This window comes from Triticum dicoccoides, chromosome 6A (assembly GCF_002162155.2).
Source record: "Triticum dicoccoides isolate Atlit2015 ecotype Zavitan chromosome 6A, WEW_v2.0, whole genome shotgun sequence".
Lineage (NCBI taxonomy): Eukaryota > Viridiplantae > Streptophyta > Magnoliopsida > Poales > Poaceae > Triticum > Triticum dicoccoides.
The window spans coordinates 604,120,351-604,135,245 of NC_041390.1; the positions used below are offsets into that span (position 1 = coordinate 604,120,351).

General features: G+C 42.6%; 1 protein-coding gene and 2 pseudogenes across 1 annotated transcript; all 3 read right to left on the reverse strand.

The window, feature by feature from the left end:
* Positions 1–1,945: 1,945 nt before the first annotated feature.
* LOC119318337 lies at positions 1,946–4,351 on the reverse strand (annotated as a pseudogene).
* A 2,989-nt stretch (positions 4,352–7,340) lies between these two features.
* Positions 7,341–9,085, reverse strand: LOC119314499 (annotated as a pseudogene).
* Positions 9,086–12,546: 3,461 nt separating this feature from the next.
* On the reverse strand, positions 12,547–14,889 carry LOC119314500 (F-box/LRR-repeat protein 14-like). Its single transcript, XM_037589206.1, has 2 exons — positions 14,866–14,889; positions 12,547–14,369 (listed from the first exon to the last, which is right to left on the reverse strand). The coding sequence occupies exon 2, from the start codon at positions 14,319–14,321 to the stop codon at positions 12,858–12,860; it is 1,464 nt and encodes a 487-aa protein (XP_037445103.1). The 5' UTR covers positions 14,322–14,369; positions 14,866–14,889; the 3' UTR covers positions 12,547–12,857.
* Positions 14,890–14,895: the final 6 nt, after the last annotated feature.

Sequence of the window (14,895 nt, forward strand, 5' to 3'; positions counted from 1 at the left end):
GTCGAGTGTGCTACCCTCACGATTTGTGTTCCATACTCTTCCCCTAACTATTATGCCGGAATCAAACACCAACTATTGGCGCGCCAGATAGGGATGTGCACAATGAGTTCCGTCATCAACCTCGACACTTTGCTATTGGTTGTTTTAATTGTGAGAAAGTAAACACGGTGTGTTGCGTGTTTGATACTTAAGGCACCGTACCCATGTTGTTTAATTGGGATAGCGACATCAAGTTTTTTTTGTCACCTCATCATTTCCATGACTTCTTTTTCAATTTATTATGGAACTTGCGTCAATTATCAACTTCCTCTGTCCCATAATATAAGATCATTTTTTAAGCTAACAATATAATATAAATAAATTACGAAATTGGAACAACTATCAACGGAAACTAAAAATACTAAAAACTTGTCTTGAACGTTTTGGGTAAACTTTCTGAAACTTTGTCGGGGCCAGCTGAATTATGGAACAGGACAACAACAAACATAAAAAAACCTTGTCAAATCCGTATGAAACTAGATTGAAATCCCACCCGACATTTGAGTCAACTGTCAACTACAATGATGTATGAACCCCGATGTCAAACCAGCCTGAAACCTGTATGAAGAATCAGTGAAACTTATTCAGTTTTATGTTGAAACAAGGTTCAAGTTGTGAAATTGTGTGAACAATTCTGGAATGGTTCTGAAACAATGTGGGAAAAAGTGAATACGGATGAACTAACTGCAATAGTTATGAAACTTTTCAGAGAACATATTGATACTAAAAATTGGTGAAACCTTTAAAGTTTGTATGTGAGAAATTGAGAACATTATGAAACCCTTTTGAAATAATTTGGAACTGTTCAGAAAATGTATGTAGAATTCTGAGAAAAAAAATATGAAACTAGTCTGGAATCATTTTGAAACCAAAATGGATTTTCAAGAGTTTATTTGGAAACTTTATGAATCAAAGGTTTTGGGATCAAGATATGCAACAAAGTATGCCAATGGATTAGGGATCTAGTACAAGACAGAGCGTTCATAAACTAGTATGTAAATTCCAGAATACATATCTACGTTGCAATTCCAGAATCTTATAGCTGCTTGAATTTGCTTGTCTTGTTATTTAATTCCCAACGTGTTTGCTTGATGGTGGCTTTCTGTATTGTCCTACTCCTACATGATATCTCTGGCGACGATTTTGAATGGTAAGCAAACCATCACAACAGGTAAACACCATAATCTGTCGGTCTTACAGATGAAGAGGAAGAAAACACGGCCCTCATTTGGTGTGTGTGGTCTGAAAGATAATTATCAAACTTCCTTTTCGTACTGATTGCAGGTTATAGGCGCTGGGCTGACCGACTCCCGAGTGTTAGAAATGTTGGCATCAGCATGTATCTGTCTGATTGTCTCGCAGATCTTCTCTACCAAAGGGTTGTCTGCTGTGAATGAAACCCTGCAGATGAGAACCCAAAGTGCAATTATCCCCTCGCATCAAGTTTAATCCCATGCGGGGGCGCTGCCGCCATTCAGATTTAACTAGATTACATCAAGTGATAGGCTGAGATGCAATACCATAGCTGTTTTCTCAGCCGTTGTGCACTGAACTATTACCGTGTACATGTATGTTCAGTGTAAGAAAAATGCATTTGTTCCGTGTTCGTAATATGGTTGCTTTGCTTCATATGTGCACATGTGTTGATAAGTTATGAAAATTTCTGTCTAACGCAAAACATGCTTTGAAGAAATGGTTAGAAGATCTAATCCCCAGGCTTAATGCGCTCAATGACGCCTGAACCTTAGATGTTGCACAAGCAGCCAAAAGAACCTGATATTCCTTTGAAATCCAAACACTGAAGCTATAAGAATAAAAGGGTGCAATGCTTGGAGATCTCAACCAAAGATATAAGAAATGAAAAGGGATTACGAATCGAAGCTATTGACATAATATACGCAAGAACTCTGGCAAATTCCTAACACAGATCTCGCATTACCAAAACAAGTCTAGAACATCTGAAGCATATTGGAACATTGTCGCAAGGAAATGGGAGGTGCACCTCTCCTACAAATTTACTTTCACAGATTTGCGGTTTCAAGCTCCGGCTGCTATATAAAAAACACGAATTGATGGCCAAAGACTGGGTTCAGGGCGACCGGCGTCTTTTCCTGTTCGTGTTAATGTACATTCCTTTTAGACTGCCGGGGCTTTCAATCTCTGCCAAGTAGTGAACTGATTTGGCAGCACCCTGCACACCTTTCTGAGAGATCCGGCAGCAGCCTATAATGGTCAGCGACTCCAACTTCTGTGAACGTGCCAGCTCAGCCATTCCATCATCTGTCACTTTCTTGCATTTGCGGAGCGTGAGATTGCTCAAGCAAGGAGCCTGAATAATGAAATTCATACTAGCATCGGTTATAGACCTGCAATCCACGAGCTCAAGATTCTCCAGGAACTGTGAGGATGAGAGGCACTTCATCCCCTCGTCATACAAAATATTGGCACCATTTAGCAAAAGAGCACGAATTGGACAAGACTGGATTAGCGTCACAATGCCCTCTTGTGTGAAACCTATTTCAGTAGGCCAAACGGGGTCGCAAAATGCGAATGTGAGCTCAACAACCTGAAGCATAGGGCAGCTGATAGCTAGAGCCTTTAGGCTAACATCAGTCAATGGCGTCCTAAACTCATAATCTTCACATCTCAGAGGCATAAGCTTAAGTGAGATCGTTTTAAGCTTGCTGCACCTCTGGAATAGTGCAATCATCTCATTCTCTTTTAGACCAATAACATAGTCCAGGTAAAGTGTCTCCAATGCTTTGCACTTCGCCAGGAGGAAAACGAAGCCCAGTTTCTGGCTCGGTTATAATATGAGCCAGCCTAAGATCCTTCAAGCCATCACAGCAGATGTCATAACTATATGGGTAGCCAGACACGTAGGAGGGGTCAGAGGCCCCTGGCATCCAGTAATTTCCATTAATCTCAAACTCAAACTTTTGGAGACTCGTCCACCCTGGGCCAAACTTTAAGAGGTCATACTGGCTGATTCCATCGCATTCCTTTACAACAAGTTCCCCCAGTGCTCCATACCTCCCAAGGTACTCCAGCCACTCCCCGTTGTCTACTGCCATACAGTCAACAAGGTGGAGAACCGAAAGATACCTGCAACCAACCGCCACTTGAAAAATCCCAGTAGAAGTGACTGCTGGTGCACGGTCCAGCCTGAGGGACTTCAAATTTTTGCACTCAGCTAGATAACCAAGACCAGCGTCATCGATGTATGAGCATAAGCTTAAAGCAAGATCAGATAGCGAGGGGCAGTGTGATGATAGAACAAGGAGGCCTTGGTTGTTCAACTGATCCCGGTTACTAGTCTTCCACCCAGAGTAATTGATCTCAACTTTCACCAAATTGGGGAACCGGGAGAACAGCGATACCAAGGCTTCTGCAGAAGGGTTGAGTCCACAGCCAACGCGGATAGCATCCCTGTGCTCCGCCTCAACGGTGCAGAGCTGCTTCGACACGAGGGAAAGAGAATTAAGATCACTTGTCTTGGTAATCCTCTTGACGATCTCTGCAAGCAGTGGCTCTGGGATATCCTCCATCGAGTGTCTCAGCTGCACAACCTGGGCAATCTCAAGGTTCGGCAGGAGCTGAAGTAAAGATTCATTGTCAGAATGGAACACAGCAAGATAACCAAATGACAACTGTAAGAGCTAATGTAAAAGGAACATCAGTGAAAATTTGAACTTTTTAATACTAAGTTGAAAGATTCATGCGCTTATCTTCGCAACGAGTGTTAATGAGTTGCAGCCTGATGTATGCATCCATATCATGGAACAAGAAAAGGTTATAAGAAAAATCAAATTAACATATACCGCCCTACATATGGAACTGAAATTGCTAGCCCATAGCTGAGCATCAGTGGGGAGAGAGAGGATAGTCTAGAAATACACCAATTGGAACTACTACAAGTTCACCACATAACTAAACATCCACCTGCTGAACTGAACACAGATCTGGATGGGCCCAAGCAATCAGATGAAGATAACAATCCAGAATAGGTTTTGCTTAGAAATTAAACCAGGCCATTTCCTCGCAGAGCTACACAGTTATTCCAGGCTCATGTGTAGTGGGCTAGGTGCATCAAGATTCAAGTACATAGTGGAAGAACTCAAGTGGAAAGAGCCAATGTTGCTCGAGAAGGAAAGGGAATGGACCCAAATCCGTACCTCGGAGGAAGCAGCGAGGGAGGCGCCGTTAGCACGGCCGGCCGGAGGGAAGAACTGAGCAGGGACGGCGGTGACCGAGGGCGGTGGATTGGGCGGAGAAACCCCCGCGGCGAGGTCGACGGCGAAACCCTTGCGACGGTGAGTGGAGCGTCGGATTCGGCAGCTCGAATGAGGAATTTTAGTACTACTTCAGCCGCAGTGAAGGTGGCTTGGGCTTGGGCCCGACTTCATGATGCGGCCCATATTTCATTTTCGTTTTGCTTTAATTTAAAAAAATTCATTGAAAAATCTCAACCGTTCGGGATTTGACCTTGGCAATTCGAACATTTTCGATGGCAATTTGAGTTGACGTGAAGACAACTAAATTTGTTGGCAAGCACGATAATTTTCTGACAAAAACAAATTGAGAGCGGATTTGTCATGCTTATCAACTAAAGTTGCAATGGTCAGTAAATATAAATTGTCACAAAAAAGTTCGTTTTCCCATGGTCAAATCCCGAATGTTCAGGACTTACCGGCATCCTTTTGGTTGTGTGGGATGTATATATCTTCTATTCTTAAATAGTTGATCCCCATTATCTCAACTCTCTCGACATGCATACATGTCATCTCATCATCCACTAATTATTTCCTTTAACATGCATGAGAATTGCTATTTATATGACCTCTCAACATGCACAACTTCCCAACTTAAATCATTTAAATAATATTTCTCTTGACATGCATGAGAAATACAATATATTATATCTATTTAAATTTTCATTTAGATTTCATCAAAAAGTATTCAAATCAATCCCCGTAGCAACATGTGGGGTATCATCTAGTTTATATTAAAGACTCATCCTTATAAGGAGACCCAAAAACAACAAAAATTACAAATAAGTCCCTCTAGATCCCAACGGCGCGGGCATGAGGCGTCCAAGACGAGCCGGTGGCGTGCCACTGCCGCCGCTCCTCCTCTACCTGGAATTTAGAGTCAGCCTATTCCGTAGACAGGAAGTCACCGATGCTAAGGATCCAAAGAATCGTTCACTCTAATCGGCAACGACATGAACGTTTCCCATAATCGGCAACCGTGCAGCACACGCTTGCTCCACCTCTCCCCTGCGGCTACTCCATCTCTCCTGTTGTTGGTGTTGTTGCAGGCTCCCTTGCTCAAGCAGCCGCTCCATCCTCTAGTGTGGGCGCCGCTCCATCCTCTAATTCGTGAACATCTTTTAAAATCACAAACATTATTCAAATACATTAACATTTTCCAAAACGACAAACAATTTTTGAGTTCATGAACATTTTCTCAAATTTGCAAATGTGCTTCGAAATCATAAACATTTTTTGAATTCATGAACTTTTTTTAAGTTCCCAAACATTTTTTGAATTTGTGATTCTTTTTGAATTTGTATTTTTTTTAGAATCATGAACATTTTCAAATTCGTGAGCATTTTTTAAAATCACAATATTTTTCAAATCCCTAAACATTTTTCAAAATCACAAGTAATTTTCAAATCCATAAACATTTTAAAAAATCACAAATATGAGCAATTTTTGAATTAGTGAACATCTTTTTGAATTCACGAACATTTTTCCAAATCCTAAACATTTTTAAATTATTGTAACATCGACTTTTTTTACTGTAACTGTGCGGAAAATTTTATCTCAACGCCAACTCAATGTACAGGGTGAGAATCACCTAGAGAAAAAACAGAGGCCATCAAGGAAGAATAAAAAGAGGAAGTCAACGGGAGTCAGGTTAGTCTTTTGCAGGGGTAGAATTATCTTACTCGCAAAAAAAGGGATAGAATTTGCTGAAAATAGACCGCAGGATGGCGGTGTAACATTGAATAATTAGACTCGCTGTGCACAAACAATACATGTCTGTTTGAATTTTGTTTAAAACAGAGTAAAGTTTCCTCCCAAAAAAGAGAGTAAAGTTCAACTTTGTGCACTACGTGAGAGGCTAAAATGCGAGCCCATCTCTATCTGCCTTTTTGCCATTTTTCACAGAATTTGCCTTCTTTCATGTAACGTAGGTTTACAGTGTGCCCACAAAAAGAAAAAAGAAAAACAAGAAAACGCCTTGGTTCTCTATTTGCAGCTCCGCTCTGCTTGTTTCGATCAGTTCTGGTATTAATAAGGAACTTGCAGCTCTGTCCACAACACTTGTTTGATTTGTGCAGCTCGACCCCTGTTTGGAAACTAACTGTGTGCAGATTTCGTCCCCAGCTTCAGTGTGCTCAGTGACACCTGATGAACTTTTTTGGGAGGCAAACTTCAAATTCTGCATTCTATTAAGTCCAAAACACATCAAGGGAAACACTTTATTTATTTATTTATTTATTTGCGAGATACCAGCCCCTGATTACAGAAGCAGACAAGCTTATAAAGATGATTAAATCTAAGAAAAACAAGAACTGATGACCTGAATGGTGATGCATAACCTGAAGGGTTGCACCAGCACCCGAAAGAACCGGGCATCATTGCTCAAAATCTGAACTCCACACAGTTTCTCTTGAGCTGCTCAGACTTTGACCCAAAGACCATTGTGAAATTTTCAAACCCTGGATGTCTTTGCCTGATGCTGGCTTTCTGAATTGTCCTACTCTACATGATATATCCCTGACGACGATATGGAACAGTTTAACCATGACACAAGTATGCATCAGGTAATCATGAAATCTCTCGAGTGAGATCATTTTTCCTTCACAAAGATTCTTCTCTTCAATGGAGCCTTTGTTTACCCTGCGGCATGTGTTTGCTTCTCCTGTTATTTAGTTCTCAATGTGTTCGCTTCATGGTGCCTTTTTTACACTACACAAGTGATAGGCTGAGATGCAATACCACATATGTTTTCTCTGCCGTTTTGCACAAAACTATCACCATGTACATGCATGTATGTTCACTGTAAGAAGGCATTCTTCTTTGTTCGTAACCTCTTTGCTTTGTTTCATATTGTGCACATGTGTTGTGTCCATAAGTTATGAAAAATCCCATCTAGCGCAGAAACTGTAGTAAAGAAACGGTTAGCAGATCGAATTTCAAGGTTTAGTGCACTCGATGACGCCCGAACCTTAAATATTGCACAAGCAGCCAAAATAGCCTGATCTCCTTTTGAAATCCAAACACTGAAGCTATAAGAATAAAATTTTGCAATGTTCGGAGATCTCAATCAGAGGAAGCAGACCTTACAAATAGGAGCAAAGCAATGATATTACAAATCGAAGCTACTGTCATCACATAAGCAAGAAGTCTGTCTAGAACATGCGAAGCCAATTGGTACTTGTCGCAAGGAAATAGCAGGTGCACCTGTCCTCCCAGTTTACTTGAATAGATTTGCGGTTTCAAACTTCTGCTGATATATAACAAACACGAATTAATAGCCAAAGACGGGATTCAGGGCGATCGACGTCTTTTCCTGTTCCTGTTCATGTTCATTCCTTTTAGACTGTCGTGGCTTTCAATCTCTGCCAAGTAGCAAACTGATTTGGCAGCACCATGCACACCTTCCTGAGAGATCTGGCGGCAGCCTATAACGGTCAGGGACTCCAACTTCTGTGAACGTGCCAGCTCAGCCATTCCACGATCTGTCACGTTCTCACATTTGCGGAGGATGAGACTACTCATGCAAGGAGCTTGAATAATGTGACTAATACCAGCATCAGTTACAGACATGCAATCCACGAGCTCAAGTGTCTCCAGGAACTGTGCGGATGAGAGGCCCTCCATCCCCTCGTCATACAAAATGCTGGCACCATTTAGCAAAAGAGCACGAATTGGACAAGATTGGATGAGCGCCACAATGCCCTCTTGTGTGAAACCTATTTCAGTAGGCCAATCGGGTTCGCAAAATGTGAATGTGAGCTCAACAGCCTGAAGCATAGGGCAACTGAGAGCTAGAGCCTTAAGGCTAACATCAGTCAATGGCGTCCTATACTCATAACCTTCACAATGCAGAGGCATGAGCCGAAGTGAGATTGTTTTAAGGTTGTTGCACCTCTGAAATAGTGCAATCATCTCATTCTCTTTTAGACAAATAACATACTCCAGGTAAAGTGTCTCCAATGCTTTGCACTTCCCCAGGAGAAAACGAAGTCCAATTTCTGGCTCTGTTATAATATGAGCCAACCTAAGATCCTTCAAATTATCACAGCAGATGTCATAGCTGTATGGATAGCCAGACACAAAGGAGGGATCACTGGCCCCTGCCATCCAGTAATTTCCATTAATCTCAAACTCAAACTTTTGGAGATTCGACCATCCTGGGCCAAACTTTAAAAGGTCATACTGGCTGATTCCATCGCAATCCTTTACAACAAGTTCCCCCAGTGATCCATACCTCCCAAGGTACTCCAGCCACTCCCCATTGTTTACTGCCGTATAGTCAACAAGGTGGAGAACCACGCGTCAAAAACAAGGTGGAGAACCGAAAGATACCTGCAACCAACCACCACCCGAAAAATCCCAGTAGAAGTGACTGCTGATGCATGGTCCAGCCTGAGGGACCTCAATTTTTTGCACTCAGCTAGGTAACCAAGACCAGAGTCATCGATGTATGAGCAGAAGCTTAAAGCAAGATCGGACAGCAAGGGGCAGTGAGAAGATAGAACACGAAGGCCTTGGTTGTTCAGCTGGTCCCCGTTGCTGGGCTTCCATCCAGAATAGTTGATCTCTACTTTTGCCAAATTGAGGAACCGGGAGAAGAGCGACACCAAGGCTTCTGTAGAAGGGTCGAGTCCACAGCCAACACAGATAGCATCCCTGTGCTCCGCCTCTACGGTGCAGAGCTGCTTCGACACGAGGGGAAGAGAATTAAGATCACTTGCCTTAGTAATCCTCTATACGACCTCTGCAAGCAGTGGCTCTGGGAGATCCTCCATTGAGTATCTCAGCTGCACAACTTGGGCAGTCTCAAGACCCAGCAGGCACTGAAGCAAAGATTCTATAGTCAGAATGGAACAGAACAAGATATAGCCAAATAACAGCTGTAAGAGCTAATGTAAAAGGAAACATCAGTGAAAAATTGAGCTTTTCAATACTATAGTTTGAAAGATTCATGCGCTTATCTTGACAGTGAATGGTAACCAACTGCAGGCTAATATTTGCACCCAAATCATGGAACAAAAAATATTACAAGGAAAGATTAATCAAACGACCTAACATATGAAATTGCTGCTGGGTGGGGGTGTGGGGAGGGGATAGTCTGAAAACACACCAATTAGAACAGCAAAGTCCACGAGATAATCAAACATCCACCTGCTGAACTGAACACACATCTGGAAGGACCTAGCCAGTCAGATGAAGATAGCGATTTCTAGACACTCCAGGACAGGTTTTAATCATATTAGGAAAAAAAACAGGTTATTTCCTTTAGAATTTCAGAGATATTCCAGGCCCATACGCGGTGGGCTAACTGCATCGGCAGAGCCAAGTACAAGGTGGAAGAACGGAGCGCACGCAAACATCGCCTCGGCTGGCTCAACCAATGTTGCTTGAGAAGGGAAGGGAATGGAGCCCAAATCCTTACCTCGGAGGAAGCAGCGACCAAGAGAAAGGGCGGCGCCGGCAGGGAGGGAAGAGCTGGGCGCAAACGGCGGCGACCAAGGGTTGGAACGGGTGGGGAAACCTCCGCTGCGAGGTCCCAACCCTCGCCTTCGGTTAATTTGACAATTTTGACACGTGGATGAAATCATTTCACAAAATGAACTGCTTTTAAAAAAATTTCACTCAGCTGACCTTTTTTAGTGACGCCCGACACGAAGGCGCCACACTACACTGTGCAACGTCTCATAGATAGGCGCTACATGTCTGGCCAGCGTCGCACCCCGGACTGTTTAAAAATTACTAAGTCAATGTGCACCACCTAAGAGCTAGGCGCCACACTATAAAGTGTAGCGCCTAGCCTCTAGTAACGCCTAGAGGCTAGGCGCTATATTGTATAGTGTGGCGTCTACCTCTCAGACGTTGCACACTGACTTTGTAATTTTTGGATCACACGAGGTGCGCCGCAGGCCAGACGTGTAGCGCCTATCTGTGAGGCACTGCACAGTGTGGTGTGACGTCTTCGTGTCGGACGCCACTAAAAAAAAGTCAACTGAGTAAAAAAATTAAAGGCAGTTTATTTTATGAAATGATTTCATCCACGTGTCAAAATTGTTAAATTTGCCCTCGCCTTCCTCGCGGCGTGTGAGTCGCTTTTTCCTGTTAGGTAACTCGGGCTTGGCCCGACTTGATGATGAGGCCCGTATTCTCGAAATGTGTGTGTTTCTTGTTGGGAGCATCTAGGGAGAAACAAATTTACCTAAAAAAAACCAGGGAGAAACAAATCCTCAAAAAAAAAAAACTAGAGAGAAACAGATGGACGACTCGCCTCAAGCGACGCAGTGGTAGGACGGCCTATTTCTTTTTTATCATTTCTTCATATTTAAAGAAAGTAAGAAAACCAAAAACTTCCGGATGGAAAACCCACAAAAAGGAAGAATAAGAAAAACATGCACCAAAAACCAGCCGAAACTGGTGAGAAGGTTCGACCAATTGGTCTTTACATGCTTCCCAAAACTGCTTCTTGGGTCGGCCAACTTCAGCGATCCCTGTAGGTGAGGCTACCGTGTGTCTCGCAGTAAGCGAGATGTAACACTGATGTAATTTGTGCCTCATTCCAGAAAAAGGTCATTTGGGTTTTGTATTAATTTAACACTCGAACGGTTTAACTTATTGTAACATTGAAGAATTATACTCACTGTTCGCAAATGATAAGACTTTGTTTAACTTTAAAATTAGAATAAGTTTAAGTTTGTGCATTAAGCGAGAGATTGAAATTTTTTCGTAGATATATTACCGTGTAGGTTCACAGTTTATGATAAATAAGAACAAACGTCTTCATTCCGGACATGGATTATCTGTCCCGAGCTCAAATACACTCACATGAGCAGTGAATTAATAAAAAATAGTGAAAAATTATTAAAAAAATCTGATTGTTTTTTGCTGAACACCAACAAATGTTCTAACATCGTGCAAAATTTCACCTTGAAAAGACATCCTTGGCGGGGCTGGACATTAAAAAAACAAAATTCAGGACTCAAGAAGATGCATTTTAGAGCACTAATTTTTTTTTTTTGGCTTCGAACAAGGCAGGGCCATCGATGGCTGGCAGGGAGAGCAAGGCGTGGTGATGGACGGACGGCCGGGAGAAAGACAGGAGGCTCGTGCCGGAGTAGCTGTCAGCAGCAGGCGTTGCCGGAGCTCCTCAGCCGTGCATACTTGTTAAAGTACACATCGGTTATGTATTGTATACTTAACATTGTAACTGTACTGTACTTGACACTGTAACTAGAATCAGGCCGCATACTTGAGGAATTACTGGGTCGGTCTATTTATTTTTCATTTTTTAAATTTTTACACATGGGCTGTTCAAGTTTAATTTGATGTCTAACTAGTACAGATACACATCATTGCAAACGATGAGGATCAAATGGTGTCATAAACCAGCACCATCTTTAAAAAAACATGCCAGATCATTTATGGATCTCAATTTTGATTTCTGAAACCCAGCACTTGTTTCTGAACCGTGGTCATGGCAATTCCAGAATTTTATAGCTGCTTGAATTTGCTTCTCTTGTTATTTATTTCCCAATGTATTTGCTTGATGGTGGCTTTCTGTATTGTCCTATAGGATATTCCCGACGAAGATAGTGAACAGTTTAACCAAAAGCATCAGGTAAACACAGTAACATGTTGATCTTACAAATGAAGAAGAAGAATAAAACACGACAGTGATTTGGTGTGTGTGATCTGAAACATCATCATCTAACTTTCCTTTTGTACTGATTGCAGGCTATAAGCATCAGCATCTTACCGATTCCAGTGTTACAAATGTCATGCATCAGCATGTATCTGTCTGATGTCTCGCAGATCTTCTCTACCAGGTTCTCTTCTGTGAATGAAATCCTGCAGATGAGAACCCAAAGGGCAATTATCCCCACGCACCAACTTTAATCTCATGCGGGGCGCTGCCGCCATTGTAGCCAGCAGCTCACATGATGCCCTTACAACCTTACACGAGAACTAGATTACATCAAGTGATAGGCTGAGATGCAATACCATATCTGTTTTCTCTGCCATTTTGCGCAGAACTATTACCATGTATGTTTAGTCTAAGAAAAAAGCATGTGTTCCTTGTTCGTAATCTCTTTGCCTTGTTTCATATGTGCACATGTGTTGTGTCGATAAGTAATGAAATTTCCCGTCTAATGCAGAAACCACTGTACAGAAATGGTTAGCAGATGCAATCTTCAGGTTTAATGCACTCACTGACGTCTGAAACTTAAATGTTGCACAAGCAGGCAAAAGGTATAAGAATAATAGGTTGATGTTTGGAGCACTCAGTCAAAGGAAGTAGACCTTACAGATATGAGCAATGCAAAAAGAGATTACAAATCGAAGCTACTGTCATAACATACACAAGAATTCTGGCAAATTCCTAAAACAGAGCTCGCATTACCGAAACAAGTCTAGAACATCCAACAAAGCCAATTAAAACTTATTGCATGGAAATGGCAGGTGGACCTGTCCACCGAATTTACTTTCATAGTTTTGTGTTTTCAAGCTTCTGCTGATATATAGCAAACACAAATTAATAGCCAAAGATTGGATTCAGGGCGACCGGCGTCTTTTCCTGTTCATGTCCCTGTCCATGTTCATTCCTTTTAGACTGTCGTGGCTTTCAGTCTCTGCAGAGTAGTGAACTGATTTGGCAGCCCCTTGCACACCCTCCTGAGAGATCTGACAGCAGCCTATAACGGTTAGTGACTCCAACTTCTGTGAACGTGCCAGCTCAGCCATTCCATTATCTGTCACTTTCTTGCATTTGCGGAGGGTGAGATTGCTCAAGCAAGGAGCCAGTGTAATGAAGTTCATACCAGCATCGGTTATAGACCTGCAATCCACGAGCTCAAGATTCTCCAGGAACTGTGAGGATGAGAGGCACTTCAACCCCTCGTCATACAAAATGCTGGCACCATTTAGCAAAAGAGTGCGAACTGGACAAGATTGGACGAGCGACACAATACCCTCTTGTGTGAAACCTATTTCTGTTGGATACATGGGTTCGCAAAGTGTGAATGTGAGCTCTACAACCTGAAGCATAGGGCAGCTGAGAGCTAGAGCCTTAAGGCTAACATCAGTCAATGGCGTCCTAAACCAATAATCTTCACACCGCAGAGGCATGAACCGAAGTGAGATGGTTTTAAGGTTGCTGCACCTCTGGAATAGCGCAATCATCTCATTCTCTTTTAGACCAATCACATACTCTAGATAAAGCGTCTCCAATGCTTTGCACTTCCCCAGGAGAAAACGAAGTCCAGTTTCTGGCTCGGTTATAATATGAGCTAACCTAAGATCCTTCAAGCTATCATAGCAGATGTCATACCTATATGGGTAGCCAGACACGTAGGAGGGGTCAGAGGCCCCTGACATCCAGTAGTTTCCATTAATCTCAAACTCAAATTTTTGGAGATTCTCCCAGCCTGGGCCAAACTTTAAGAGGTCATACTGGCTGATTCCACTGCAATCCTTTACAACAAGTTCTCCCAATGATCCATATCTCCCAAGGTACTCCAGCCAATCCCTGCTGTCTACTGTCGTACAGTCAACAAGGTGAAGAACAGAAAGATGCCTGCAACCAACCGCCACGTGAAAAATGCCAGTAGAAGTTACTGCTGGTGCACAGTTCAGCCTGAGCGACCTCAATTTTTTGCAATCAGCTAGATAACCAAGACCAGAGTCACCAATGTAAGAGCAGAAGCTTAAAGAAAGATCGGACAGTGAGGGGCAGTGAGATGACAGAACACAGAGGCCTTGGTTGTTCAACTGGTTCCCGTTACTGGGCCACCATCCAGAATAGTTTATCTCTACTTTCGCCAAATTGGGGAACCGGGAGAACAACGATACCAAGGCTTTTGTAGAAGGGTTGAGTCCACAGCCAACACGGATAGCATCCCTATGCTCTGCCTCAACGGTGCAGAGCTGCTTCGACACGAGGGAAAGAGAATTCAGATCACTTGTCTTGGTAACCCTCTTGACGATCTCTCCAAGCAGTGGCTCTGGTAGATCCTCCATTGAGTATCTCAGTTGCACAACTTGGGCAGTCTCAAGACCCGGAAGGCACTGTAGTGAAGATTCTATTATCAGAATGGAACATAACAAGATAACCAAATAATAGCTGTCCTCAAGAACTAATGTAAAAGGAAACATCGGTGAAACATTGAACTTTTTTATATCTGTTGAAAGATTTATGTTTTTTAGGGGATGTTGAAAGATTTATGTGCTACTCTTGGAACAGTCACTTAATTACTACTGTACATGCTTATCTTGGAACAACCACCCAATGTAAAAGCCCTAATTACAGTGTACAAATATACCAATTAAACATCCACCTGCTGAACTGAACTCATATCTGGAAGGACAAATCCTAGGCACTAATGAACATGTTTTACTAGAATTAAACCAGGACATTTACTCTAGAATATCAGATATTCCAGGCTCATACATAGTGTGCCAAGTGCATCAACAGATCCAAGTACATGGTGCAAGAATCGACATCGCCTCGGCTGACTCAACCAATGTTGCTCGAGAAGGGAAGGTCATGGACCCAGATCCGTACCTCGGAGGAGCCGACGAACCAGGAAGGGCG

Coding starts and splice junctions, on each gene's coding strand:
- LOC119314500 (XM_037589206.1), bottom strand. CDS start 14,321: ATGGAGGATCTACCAGAGCCACTGCTTGGAGAGATCGTCAAGAGGGTT.